General features: G+C 37.3%; 2 protein-coding genes across 2 annotated transcripts; both read left to right on the top strand.

The window, feature by feature from the left end:
• The first annotated feature begins 10,349 nt into the window (after positions 1 to 10,349).
• On the top strand, positions 10,350 to 10,937 carry LOC141644061 (putative invertase inhibitor). Its single transcript, XM_074453484.1, has one exon. It carries the CDS (start codon positions 10,350 to 10,352, stop codon positions 10,935 to 10,937), a length of 588 nt encoding a protein of 195 aa, XP_074309585.1.
• Positions 10,938 to 13,964: 3,027 nt separating this feature from the next.
• On the top strand, positions 13,965 to 14,720 carry LOC141644053 (uncharacterized). Its single transcript, XM_074453472.1, has one exon. It carries the CDS (start codon positions 13,965 to 13,967, stop codon positions 14,718 to 14,720), a length of 756 nt encoding a protein of 251 aa, XP_074309573.1.
• Positions 14,721 to 14,979: the final 259 nt, after the last annotated feature.

Here is a 14,979-nt window from a genome sequence, read left to right as displayed (position 1 = left end):
GTAGCGTTTGAAGCTTAACAGCGATTACCTTATCCAAGCCTTTGAATTCAGTTTTTAAAATTTGTCATGCCTCCTTCAAAGTTGCTGTTGATGCAATTCTGGAAAAAATATTTTCATGAACAGATGATTGAAGAAATAGGAGCGCTTTTGCATCTTTTTTTCTATTTTCTTTCAATCTTTGTTGCTCGACATCCGAGTCGTCAAAACCATCTTCAACTAAATACCATAGCTCTTGAGATTTAAACAAAGTTCTCATTTTAATTGACCAAAACTCATATTTATCTCCATCAAAACTGGTAATTAATGGTTGAGAACTAGAGACTGTTGGGGCTGGTGTCCTTTACAGTTAGTGCAAGGACTTATAAATCTCTAAAAGGATCAAAGGGTATACTTTTGTATTATAATCAGTTGGTCCACGTTTATCAATAACGATTGGCTTGCTAGATAAGTTTGACGTTATTGTCATACAGATGGCGGTGATCAACTGGTCCCTAAAAGTCACACCTATAGGATACGTTTGAGAGATGTGACGGTATGAAAATACAGTCATGTTGATGCAAGAAAATTGACTAAGCAGTTAGTCCGAGTTATTTGACTAGTAATTAGTCAAAATGCGATGTCGAGATATTTTATTTAATACGGATTAAATAATATTGGCTAAGGCGAATTAATGATTAATTCAGTAAATTAAATATAAACGGTTATATTTAATTAATGTATATTGAATTAATTATACAATATTGTCTTTGTCGGACATGTATTAATATTTCAACTAATCCGAGTTATTAGTTGATGTTTTAATAACCGATAACGATTTATAATAAAACCGCGTCATATACATTCAGCATTTTACGAACCGGACCACGAGTTAAAATTAAGAGGAAGTGGAAGCCCACTTCCCCATGTAGGCTCACGGTTGGCCGAGTGAGAGAACAAAAGGGAGAGCTTCTCCTCCTTTCTAACCTAATCACTCATTTTGCTAAAAAAATTAGGGTTTTGAGAACATTGCCTCTCAAAATTCAGATCTCACATCGGAAAAACTCACATAACAACTCTCTCAATATTGCAAGTCAATTAGAGAGTAATTCTAGCACAAGGGCATAGTCTCAGACGGTCTTGGGTGCAACGATTAGGAGGAAATCTCTGTTGATTTCTGTTCTTTACGCCGCACTACAAAGGACCCGAGGTTGATTCTTAATCTTTATCGTTTCATTGTTGTTTTTCGTTTATGACAATAAATTGCATATTAAATTTACGTTATAGTCCTATAATTTAAGGGTATTATACGGATATTACCCTACAAGTGGTATCAGAGCGAGGCCACGTAAATTTTCTATGTGTTTTTCATCAAACGAATTTGAATCGATAAAATTTTTGCATAAAATTGAACCGTGTGGCTGGTTTTTTGCCTCGGCAAAATTTTTTTTTTTATGCACGGCCTGTTTTTTTTTGTGCATTGGAAATCGTGCCTTGTGACGATCTTCTGTTTTATTTTCGATTTGTTCTTTGTGTATTGTTGTTTTAAACGATAATTATAACAATATGTTAAGATCATATCAATTGTAATTTTGTTTTAATACGGATTATGTTCAAATTGCAATTGGATTTTGTCAAATCGATTTTGTGTCGGATGTCCTTGCTCACGGCTTTTAGCAGCAAGAAAAGAAAAAAAAAAATTTGGTCTATCACGATTTGGCCGTGAAGAAGAAAAAAAAAAAAATTTATGTTTTGTTTTTTTTGTTTTTGCTCTCGGCATATGCAGAAATATAAAAAAAAAAAAAAAAAAAATTTTTTTTTTTTGGCCATAAGATATGTGTAATACGGACTTTACGCATTCGCTTGATAGTGAAACGGTTCACCCACGTACAATTTAGTTACTTTAAAACGATTTAAAGTAACGGATTATCACGGATTAAAATTAAGTTGATGAAGCGGTTTTGTCACATAACTTTAATTGTTAAAAGGTGGTTTGGATAAATTTAACATAATTACGGAATTATGTCACGAATGAATTTGTTTTTAGTTGATGCATTTTATTTATCGTTATTTTGAATGTCTTGAATGCTTTTCATTACGTATTTATTTTATTTTACAAACGGTTGTAATTTAGTGTGGCCTTAGTAGAACGTGTTACCGTAATGATGGAACACGGTCTTGGTTGTATTTTGAGATCTCGTATCTCCATTTTTATTTTTTTAATTACAGTTTTTATTTAGAATGTAAATAGGTTTATATTTTGTAAATTTTAATTGTAATTTTGAGAAGACCAAAGATGGAGATCGGATGCTCACTCCCGCTGCAGAACAAAGATGGAACATCAAGACAAGTTTTTCGGGTCCAACGGTGGATTCCAAAGTTGTATTATGTTCTTTTTACTAGGATAGGCCACACTAGGAATTTTTATTTACGTATTGCATTACTTTATTTATTTTCTTGTAACGATAGTATGCATCATATTCCGCCTAAAAACCAAACCACCTAATAATTGCATGAAAACTGACTCATATAGAGGTCACGCGTTAGTTTTCTATGACATTCATATGTCACACGATTTAAGCCATCATCTAAATTAATTCATTCACGCAGTTGCTAGTTATTCGTTCACTTAAAATGAATTTAAACTAAGTTGATGGGATCTTCCTCGTATAAACCAAAATTTAGAATGGTCTTTATAGGTCAAACTCCAATGAGTCCCTTCTTCGTCGGTAGGCATAATATGACCCCTTCTACGTCGGGTAAGTTGGAACCGATTGACCTATTTTTTCTCAACACTATGGTCACTCGTACGATCCTGTGATTATGGTGGACTATAGATAGGATTTACGGAAATCTATCGACCAAGAGTTCTTACGGAAGAACTAGCTAAACAGTTGGCTTATCAATTTACGGAAATTGAGTCTTGGGATCACTTGTATAATTCTTGAGGGAGATCAATTATGCAAGTGCAATGAGTCTACACGTTAAAATGAATTTTAAATAGACTTATATCACCTCGATGAGTTGCTTATTTCGTTTTTGTTTTTCTTTCTTTTTCAGTGTAGAACACGAACTTTTAAGCGCTAATAACGAAATGGTGGTCCTACTAACGACCCAATGCCAAGTGCCACATTGGACCGTGAGTCCCGGCTTCGGATCTTCATGAATCGGATGAATCGTCTACTCGATCGAAGAATGATGGATCAAACTTCGTGGACGGGAGGCGGCATTACGGAATCTGCCGCCGACGACGGGAAGCTCAAATATCTAATAGAGCCCATCCCGCCAAACCCAGGTCCCACGGCTAGAGCTAATGAGATCGCCAAGTTTAACGATTTCTGTATGGAAGCGGGTGCGATTAAAAACGTACTCATTTTTGCAATGGAACCCAATTTGCAGAAACGCTTCATAGCCCATGGTGCAAACAAGATTTTCACCACGCTCACTAAGGAATTCTCGAAAGCACCGAGAATCGTGACCTATGAGCATACCACTCGCTTCTTTGATGCGAGACTCCAAAAGGGCCAACCGGTTAGCCCACACATTCTCAGCATGATTGAGAATGTCGAGAAGCTGGAGACGCTTGATTGTAAAATCAGCGAGAACATTGTGATTGACCGCATGCTTCATTCACTCCACGATGGTTTTGCGCTCTTTAGAGCGAATTACTATATGAATGATTTGAAGAAAAGTCCTCATGAACTGCACTCCCTTCTCGTACAGACCGAGAAGGACATGAAGTTCAGTGGGAGTATGAAACAGGATGTTCTCGTTGTGTCAAACAAGGGCAAGGGTAAGGGCAAAGCTAAAGCAGACCTAGCAGTAGGTAAGGCGAAGTTTAAGAAGTCGGGTTCAGGTAAGAGTGGGCCTGGTGAGGCAAGTAACTCATCAGGCGCGACAAAGAGCAAAACCGATAACATGGAATGCCATCATTGCCACAAGACTGGGCATTGGAGGCGTACATGTCCTGTTTATCATGAGGACATAAAAGCAGGTCGCGTTAAACCTGTTGGTATGTCTTCTCCTTCTACTTTTATTCATATGATTGAGATTAACCACGCAAGTTACGGAACTTGGGTACTAGATACTGGTTGTGGTTCTCATCTGTGTAATCATGTGCAGGGGCTCCGAAACATCGAACCCCTCGTAAAGGGTGAGGTGGACTTGCGTGTCGGGAATGGAGCACGAGTGGCTGCCGTCTCGAGGGGAACATATGTGATCCAGCTTCCTAGCGGATTTGAGTTATCTTTATATAACTGCTATTATGTACCCAGTCTTTCTAAAAACATTATTTGGTTTCGCACTTGACAAACTTGGTTTTTCATTTGTAATAAAGAATAATTCTTGCATTTTCTCATTACACGATATGATTTATGGCAAGGCAGTCTCCATGAACGGAATTTATGTTTTAGATCAGACCACTGAAATATTGCACGTAATGAATAAAAAGTTAAAGGTTGGTGACAAAGATCAAACGTATCTATGGCACTGCCGTATGGGACACATTAATGAGAAACGCGTAAAACAGCTCATAAAGAATGGAGCTATCTCGGCCTTTGATTTTCAATCATTTGGCACGTGTGAATCATGTCTCATCGGTAAGATGACTCGGATTTCCTTCAAAGGTGTTGGAATGCGCGCTGCTGACCTATTAGGACTCATACATACGGATGTATGTGGGCCTATGTCAATCACCGCACGAGAAGGCTATAGGTATTTCATCACTTTCACGGACGATTTGAGTAGATATGGCTATGTCTACTTAATGAAGCACAAAAGTGAATCCTTTGAGAAATTCAAGGAATACCAGAATCGGGTACAGAACCTACTGGGTAGAAAGATTAAAACACTACGTTCAGATCGTGGTGGCGAGTATCTTTCTCACGAGTTTGATCAACACCTTAAGAACTGTGGGATTGCCCTACAGTTAACTCCACCTGGAACACCTCAATTGAATGGTGTGTCTGAACGGAGAAATCGAACACTACTTGATACGGTTCGATCCATGATGAGTCACACCGTGTTGCCTGACTCATTATGGGGTTATGCTCTTCTGTCAGCTGCTCTAATACTTAACCGAAGTCCGTCTAAAGCTGTTGACAAGACTCCATATGAACTATGGAAGGGAACGGTCCCTAACTTGTCCTTTATACGGGTTTGGGGCTGCGAGGCTTATGTCAAGTGGAGACACGAGGATAAGCTCGGCCCGCGATCGGTCAAGACATACTTTATAGGTTATCCTAAAGGAACACTTGGTCATTACTTTTATTCGCCAACCGAACAACGTGTTTTTGTTGCGGCTAGTGCGACATTCTTAGAGAAGGAATTTCTCGAGAATGCAAAGAGTGATAGAACCTTCGACCTGTCGGAGATTCCAGAACCAAACACCGAGCAACCATTGGAGGAACCAATTCCTTCAATCCCGGCTGCGGTGAATATTCCTGAGGAACCTAGGAGGTCGGGAAGAGTCTCTATTCCTCCGAACAGATACATTGGTATGGTCGAGGAACATGACATAGATGACATTCTACTCTTAACGAGTAGTGAACCCGCAACCTATAAAGGTGCCATGACCAGTTCTGACTCAAAGCTATGGCTTGAGGCCATGCAATCCGAGATGGACTCCATGTATGAGAACAACGTATGGGATCTTGTTGACTTACCTGCTAAGGTTCGTCCCCTTCAATGCAAATGGCTTTACAAGATAAAGCATTCTGTGGAAGGTCAACAAGATATCTATAAAGCACGACTAGTTGCTAAAGGTTTCACCCAAGTGCCAGGTTTGCACTACGATGAAATTTTTGCACCCGTAGTCATGCTGCGTTCCATTCGGATTATCTTAGCGATTGCCGCTTTTCATGACTATGAAATTTGGCAGATGGATGTGAAAACCGCCTCCTTAAACGGTTATTTTGAGGAAGAGTTGTACATGGTACAACCCGAAGGTTTCATCGATCCTGAACATCCTAAGAAAGTATGCAAGCTTAAGCGGTCCATTTAAGGACTTAAGCAAGCATCTCGGAGTTGGAATCATCGCTTCGACCAAGTGATAAAAGACAATGGATTTACTCGATCGGTCGAGGAACCATGTCTATATATCAAGTCGAGTGGGAGCAAGATTGTCTTCCTAATATTGTATGTTGACGACATACTCCTGATTGGGAATGACATACCTCTCTTAACTTCGGTGAAAGTATGGTTGAAAAACCATTTCCAGATGAAAGATCTGGGTGAGGCACAAAGAATTCTGGGCATCCGTATCTATCGAGATAGATCACGACGGATGTTATCTCTCAGTCAGGAGTCTTACATAGACAAAATCCTAGAGAGATTCAACATGACTAACTCCAAGAAGGGGTTTCTTCCTATGGCTCCAGGGGTGCATTTGAGCAAGTCTCAGGCACCAGAGACACCGGAAGAGAAAGAGCGCATGACACGGATTCCTTATGCTTCGGCTATAGGATCAATCATGTATGCCATGATATGCACACGTCCGGACGTGGCATATGCATTGAGTATGACAAGTCGATTCCAACAGCATCCAGGTGAATCACATTGGCTGGCTGTCAAGAACATTCTTAAGTACCTACGGAGGACTAAAGATTGGGCATTGACTTATGGAGGCCCTCAAAAGCTATGCGCAACCGGTTCCGCAGATGGTAGCTTCCAAACGGATCGAGATGACTCGAAATCTCAGTCTGGATTCGTTTTTACTCTTAATGGCGTTGCGAGTCGGTGGAAGAGTTCCAAACAAACCGTTATTAAGCAGATTCTACGACCGAGTCCGAGTACTATGCCGCGTCTGAAGCTACAAAGGAAGCGATATGGATGCGTCAATTCTTACATGGACTATCCGTAGTGCCTAGTTCGAATGACCCGATAACCATCTATTGTGACAATAGTGGTGCCATCTTCCAAGCTAAGGAGCCTAAGTCTAGCAACAAGTCTAGACATGTACAACGGAAAGCTCATCTAATCCGAGATTACGTGGAGCAAAAGGAAGTAGTGATAGAAAAGATTGCTGCGATGATAACATAGCATGAGATCCTCTCACTAAACCATTACGACAAGATAAGCATGAAGGGCACGTTAATTCCATGGGAATTAAACGTGTTCCTAAGTTGTAGTACTCTTTTATGGATTAGATTCATTCTCTTTTGTACTCTATACAACATCATCGTTTTGATATTTATATATTTTGTTTTTCATGTGGATTTGTACGACAAATTTTGAACACCACAAAGTGAACTGAACAAACATTATATTTTTGGTCCTTAATTGCCCACGTGAGCTGATAACTCAAGGTAATTATTTTGTGACGTTGGTTGATGGTGGGTTCAACGAGCCATAAGTCAAAAGGTTGACTGACCAATCACAGAGGCGATTTATACGGATATTTCGTAGGACACAATTGTGACATCGACGTGGAGTCCTAAATGTTTTATAACATTCGGTGCCCGGTCGTGGATAGGACCTCCATGGTGATCCTAAGAGTCGATTCTTTTGACTATCGACTGTCTCTTGAGGCTAAGGCAGATTTTGGGTGACTTTGGTTTCTTTCTCACGGTCATCCGTAACAGGGGGCCAAGTAGATTTTTTCGGGTCATTTCATCGTGCTTAGATCGGAAGAAGTCGAGTTGAAGGAAATATTCAGCCTTTATCAGGTACTCGATATTTCTCAGGGCCACTCGAGGAGTTGTAACTGAAATGCATGGCCATGCTCGGATACGGATTCGTTTTATCAGTTAAGTTACTCTCTAGTCGGGGAAACCACTCTTGATACAGATCGATTGTAAAATACGACCTTTGCGGATCCGGATCTGCAAATTGTTTTACATTGAGTGGGAGAAATTTTAAATGAATATGAGAATCGGTTATCGCACATACACTTGTACGGAGAAGTGGGAGTTTGTTGGAGGTGGTGTCCTCCAGTTAGTGCGGATAACGTCATTGCACATACACTTGTACGGACAAGTGGGAGCTTGTTGGGGCTGGTGTCCTTTACAGTTAGTGCAAGGACTTATAAATCTCTAAAAGGATCAAAGGGTATACTTTTGTATTATAATCAGTTGGTCCACGTTTATCAATAACGATTGGCTTGCTAGATAAGTTTGACGTTATTGTCATACAGATGGCGGTGATCAACTGGTCCCTAAAAGTCACACCTATAGGATACGTTTGAGAGATGTGACGGTATGAAAATACAGTCATGTTGATGCCAGAAAATTGACTAAGCAGTTAGTCTGAGTTATTTGACTAGTAATTAGTCAAAATGCGATGTCGAGATATTTTATTTAATACGGATTAAAAAATATTGGCTAAGGCGAATTAAGCAGTTAATTCGTAAATTAAATATAAACGGTTATATTTAATTAATGTATATTGAATTAGTTATACAATATTGTCTTTGTCGGACATGTATTAATATTTCAATTAATCCGAGTTATTAGTTGATGTTTTAATAACCGATAACCGATGACGATTTATAATAAAACCGCGTCATATACATTCAGCATTTTACGAACCGGACCACGAGTTAAAATTAAGAGGAAGTGGAAGCCCACTTCCCCATGTAGGCTCACGGTTGGCCGAGTGAGAGAACAAAAGGGAGAGCTTCTCCTCCTTTCTAACCTAATCACTCATTTTGCTAAAACAATTAGGGTTTTGAGAACATTGCCTCTCAAAATTCAGATCTCACATCGGAAAAACTCACATAACAACTCTCTCAATATTGCAAGTCAATTAGAGAGTAATTCTAGCACAAGGGCATAGTCTCAGACGGTCTGGGGTGCAACGATTAGGAGAAAATCTCTGTTGATTTCTGTTCTTTACGCCGCACTACAAAGGACCCGAGGTTGATTCTTAATCTTTATCGTTTCATTGTTGTTTTTCGTTTATGACAATAAATTGCATATTAAATTTACGTTATAGTCCTATAATTTAAGGGTATTATACGGATATTACCCTACAGAGACTCCATTAGTGGCCATGACACTCTAAAAATTATTTTATGGGAAAAATCTGTATATTTCACTCACTAATTTTTTTATTTGATCTTACCTGATTTAGACAGAGAGGAGCTGCGTTGCTCTTAAAATTTCTCTCTTGCCTATAGTGCTCTTGATACCAAACTTGTTGGTAAAGGAGAGAGTAAATAATATAAATAGATATTTGTTTATTATTTGATGCATAAATTACATAGATGGGAGGCCTTTATATAGCCTTATAATATAACATTTTAACGTAGAAACTAAATATATAAAATAAATACTTCTACGTTTCTATCATAAACTAAATAACTTATTCTCAACATTAACACACTAACTCATAATATCAATAACTCACCTTTATACTAACGCATTATTATTGTAATAACTTATTTGAAGCATTATTCAACAGCGTAAGGCCAGTACAATAATATGGGGGAAGGGATTTCGAATTTGTAAGCTATTATTACGATACGTCGATCTTAACTATTAGGCTATGTTTCGCAAACGACATATTGATCAATTTTTAACATATTAATAAAAATTATAACTTTATGATAAAATATTCACATTTATCGGGATAAAAAAATCGCATAAAACTTTGCGACTGATTTTATATTCACTAATTCTCATTTCAGACAGAATATTTCATACATAACATGATACACTTGATGTACTGACAATTCGTAATCTCAATACAACTTTTTTTTTTTTTGGACGAAAGGAACAAGATTAAATAAAAGACAGGAAAAAGAGTTAAAGTTTACATCACGGGGGCGGGTCGGGGGAGAGAGGCACGCAGGCCAAAACAGAGTCTAAAGTACAAAGATGAAATACAAGAGGAGGGGGTAATCCCACTCAAAACAACCTAAAGAAGGACTAGTGTCACGAATGGCAATGTGGGCAATGGCATCCGCAACACGGTTGGCCGATCTCTTCTCCAAAACCAGCTTCAAATGGGGAGAGTCCTACAAAAGGTCCCTACACTCAAGAATAACGTTAGTACACGGACCACAAGGGGCAGAGGGCCGCAAAATAGAGATAACGGAATATTATATTCACTAATTCTCATTTCAAACGGAATATTCCGTCTAAAGCCTTTAGACTGAATATGTGAAGTGTGGTGGCAAACACAAGAAGCAAGACCATGATAGAGCTTAACGTAAACATCTGGTACATAACATCATCTTAATAATAGTAATGGAGTAGCTTTAAGATCTCTTAACCATTCATTCATAACCAAATTACCAATAAACATCCATTTAAATAAGAACCATAAACACATAAAAATAATTGCCTCAATTGCATTTGGTAAAAATTAGTGTTTAAAAACTCAATCACGCTTTCGACGAAACTCGAAATTCAAAACCAAGGAAAAGAAAAACAATGAAGAACGTTTTGTTGATTTTGCCTCTTGCATTTGGCCTCGTTATACTTGCACATGCAACATCTAGCAATCCTCCTACGGAAGCAAAACAAGTTACCAATAAAGGAGAAAATGGCAAAAATAATCCTTTAATAACAAAGGCTTGTGCTAGTGCTCAATACAAAGATTTATGTATAAAAACTCTCAAGGAACAACCCGGGAGCGCTAACGCGGATATAAAGACCTTGGCCTTTATGTCCCTTAACATTACGACGAGTTTTGGTAAGATGGTATCAGATTGGGTTGCAGAAAAGCTTGAAGACCCTGAGTTGGGCCCTCAAATTGAACAGGCATTGACCGATTGCTCCGACCAATACACAGATGCAATGGCTCAACTCGAGGATTCCATGGTGGCCTTCTTTTCCAATGCCTTCAATGACGTTAAGACATGGATGTCGACCGCCATGACCAATGCTAATACTTGTGAAGAAGGTTTGAAGACAGCAAATGCAATAAAGGTTATGGGAAATAAAAACAAAGAATTTTCTCAATATTGCTCTAATGTTTTGGCTATTGTTAATGAGATGACTAAACTACGTCTTGAATAATGTTGTAGACAATTTAAATTGAAATTGGAAAATATCCAAATTAAAGCTAGGTATATGTTGTATGCGTTCTCGTTTGAATGTACCTTGATTCATGTAATTCTTTAATTATTGATGTCATTTAGTTCCTAAATATTTCCTTTACTTATTTCATTTTATTAAATTTTTTTTCTTTAAAACAACGTTAGTTTTTTTTTAATCAATTTGCCTTGGGTTTTGAAAATATTTATCGAATTGGGTGCATTTAAAGTAAGATTTTGGGTGTCTAGGTTTGGGAGGGAGTTGCAATACCGGGCAACCACTTTTTTTTTTGGTTAAAAAGGGAAATATAAAAGAGTTTAAATGAAAGTGTAAAGTTGTCAATGGGTCATGGTCGAATGGTGAGAAGAAAGCTTGATACAAGTCGCCGAGTTAGTGATACAAAGATGGGTAAGGGGTTTGTTCCACTTAAAAGACGCCATTATTACCGCTTGGATCATTCCTTTGCGGTTTAAAGACGATATTTAAAGAGGATGAGCAGTTCAGAAGATTCCTACGTTCCATAACAATATTTGCAGCATTACCCAACATTTGGCCAAAAAGGTCATTACCATTAATGAGATTAATAACAATAAAACAATCATATGGATGAAACAACAAAAAGGCCGAAGGCCGGTCCAAATAGATGGCACGGAGCTATTTTTTTGACCAAATATTTTTTTTTTTGGTACATATTTTTTTGACCAAATATTGGAAGGTGCGTTTTTAAACAAATCAAGGTTCAATATATAGCAAGATTCAAACACTTTAACCAGCATCCATTTTTTCGTACCAAAAAAAAACCAGCATCCATTTTTGGCACAAATTATCACAATCTTATCTTTATTAATTCAGAAGACAATACCCAATCCAACACGTGTCACGTCATTAATTCAGCCTTTTTTTTTTGGAAATACATGTTATGGTGGAACCCGTTAGTGTGCAATGTATTTATTTCTTCAGAATTCCGGCTATACAAACATGTGACAAATTCCGTCTTAGAACAAATACTATGAAATAATTTAATACATTCCGAATAAATGAAATTAATGGCATATAAGCGGAATGAATTACAAATCGAAATAAATGAAACTAATTAAAAATAAATGAATTACATAATTTTTTTAAAAAAAATTAAATAATAATAAAATTACATAATTACGAGAAGGAATTACATTTAATTACGGGATTTAATTACATATAATGCAAATAAATTACATGCATAATTTTTAAAAACTAGATAGTACGATATATTTGAAAAAAAATATCCTTTGTTATTTCCTCTTAAACCATGCATGTGAACACGTATTTGTAACAAGTTTAAACATTAATTATGTAGATCGCTCATCTAGACCAACTAGATAAGTACAATAGAAATGCAAAAAAAAATACATTTAAAACCATTGATACCGGCCCAGATACATACTCGTATAATTTTGCACGGATTTAAAACTAGTTCAACATAAAAGCCAACAATTATGCATCATCCAACAACATATAAATCACATGGATTATGCAACAATATACTAACAAGGATTTCAGACAAAGACTAACACAAAATACTCAATTTTTCACCTAAAACAACTCATCACAACACAATTATATTTTTTTTTACCCTTCAATCTGTAATATTAAATAATTATCATATACTTATATTTTTTTAGGTCATTTCACCATAAACCAGTTAATTATCAACTAATTTGCCAAACATTTTTTTATGTAATACATTATCTTGTCAGCACCTAATTTTCAACTACCTTATCAGTTATCTTTTCAAGTTTTAGTTAATTTTTCGTTTTCAATAACTTTTTTTAATTTCAACTATCTTTTGAGTTAGTATAATATATTATCTTGTTAGCACCTAACTTTTTTGATCTACTATATACGACTTAAATTGAATTTTATCGTGTTACAGATGTGTGTTGCAAGTTGGACAAGGTTCGGTGTTTTTACTTCTACGAAAGGACTTTTGATCGCCTAATTCTCAATTGTCAATTATTTACAATTCACTTCGTAGCATCAAACATAGTTGTGCTTGTGCATTTAGTGCATGTTACCTAAACTTTGTGACTTAACACGTACAATTTTATGAAATAATTTGTTCAATTGTTGATTCTTTCAAAATTAGGTTAAATGGTTGGTATTTTTGCATTTATACAGTTGTTAATTATGGTCTTTTTTTAAATGTTAAAATTGTTAATACGGGATATACCAAGCATAAATGCAAATCAATCCATCTTGCTTGTGACGGGTATATCCGTCACAAGCTTGCGACGGGTCGAATAGTACCGTATAAATGCAAAACGGTATAGGAGGCCACAAACTTGTATTGTTCGTTGATTAGTGCTGAGGGAACTTCTTGGTATTAAAAAATCAATTAATCTCTACCCTTCCCAAGGCTTCATTTTTTACCACAAAAATTAAAGACACACATTTAACCTACTTCAATCAATTACCTGTCACATTTCTCACTTTCAATTTCTCTCTCATAAAACTTGTCACTCAACTTCACCCATTTCAAATTCTCTTCTTTTCTCTCAAAAATCAAAATCTTCATACAAACCAACAAATACCCAAAACATTTCCTTAAATATTGTTAACATGGTGGGGAGGAAAACAACCCGCTAAGAAGAATACTAAAGGAAAAAATGCAATCGATGATGACGAAGGCGGTATTCTCGTTTTCATAAATTTTTTTCAGTTTATTTGTTTATGTTTATCGTTTTTTGTTTAATTATGGACACATGCAAGTGATCTGTTACGGAAATATATGATTACTAGAATAATATTGTTAGCATATTTAGGATATCAATCTTATTGTTGCAATATTCTTTCCTGTTTACTAGGTCATTCTAGTTATTATGTAACCTATTTAAGGCTTATGCCACACATCAATGCAAATCATCCCTTATTCTCCTAATCACATTAACATGGTATCGAACCTTTTTCGTTCCTCTCTTCAAAATATTTTAACCTAAAAACTTCACCACGAAAATCATCAAGCCGCCTATCATGGCCGGAGACGACACAGATGCCGAGATGCCTGTCGTTTTTCCAAAAATTGATCCCTCTAGTCCTTATTATCTCGGTTCCCAAGATGGACCGGGTGCTAAAATTTCGAATATTGTCCTTCGTCAAGACAATTATGACGATTGGCAAATGTCAATGAAAATGTCGTTGAAATCGCGACGCAAATTCGGATTTGTTGATGGAACCATCAAAAAACCCACCAACAAATTCGACCTCGAAAATTGGGAAGTGGCTCATTGTACCCATGTACAATGGATCCGTAACATGATCGACCCATCTTTGCTTACTAATGTGACCTACGGTTATGACGCTGCGGCCTTGTGGTCCGAGTTGGAAACGCAGTTCGCGGTGGTAGACGGTACGAAAGTTCATAATCTCAAAACTCAGTTAAAAGATTTTAAGCAATCCAAAGGTATGAACATCACCTCTTATTACGGTAAATTGAAATCGCTTTGGGATTCGCTTGTTGTACATGAACCCCCTTTTGCGTGTAAGTGTGGCAAGTGTGAGTGTGAAATTGGTCCAGCCGCTATCAAGCGTCTTGATAATGAATGTTTACATCAATTTTTCATGGGTCTCGACCCATCTTTATATGGCCAAATTCGTTCTCAACAGTTTCAACAAGACCCATTACCCACACTTAATAGTGCTTACAATTTGGTTCTCCAAGAGGAACGACTGCGTACTACCACTCCGCCCCCTGATGTTTCTGAAGTTGCAGCCTTGACATCAGCTTGACTTTACTTGGGTCATGTAGTCAAATGGCACGGGAGAAAACTCCTTAACTTAGGGAGTTTACTTGCTCGAACGAATGTGAGAGGGCAGGTCGAAGCGACGCGCCAGTTAGGTTTCAGCAGCCCAGCAGGTATGAGACCAACAACCTGGAAGAACCCTAGAGGAACCTAGAGGGACCTGTAGAAACCTGTTGCTATGCCGTCCCCTAATTCCAATATTGACTGGCGTGTCCTACGAGATAAAGAGCATGGGGAACGTCATA

The sequence above is a fragment of the Silene latifolia genome, chromosome 1 (genome assembly GCF_048544455.1).
Source record: "Silene latifolia isolate original U9 population chromosome 1, ASM4854445v1, whole genome shotgun sequence".
Taxonomy (NCBI): domain Eukaryota; kingdom Viridiplantae; phylum Streptophyta; class Magnoliopsida; order Caryophyllales; family Caryophyllaceae; genus Silene; species Silene latifolia.
This window is presented reverse-complemented; position numbering and strand designations above follow the sequence as displayed.

Bases quoted from the DNA above. Each gene is read 5' to 3' on its own strand.
- LOC141644053 (XM_074453472.1), top strand. From the start codon at position 13,965: ATGGCCGGAGACGACACAGATGCCGAGATGCCTGTCGTTTTTCCAAAA.
- LOC141644061 (XM_074453484.1), top strand. From the start codon at position 10,350: ATGAAGAACGTTTTGTTGATTTTGCCTCTTGCATTTGGCCTCGTTATA.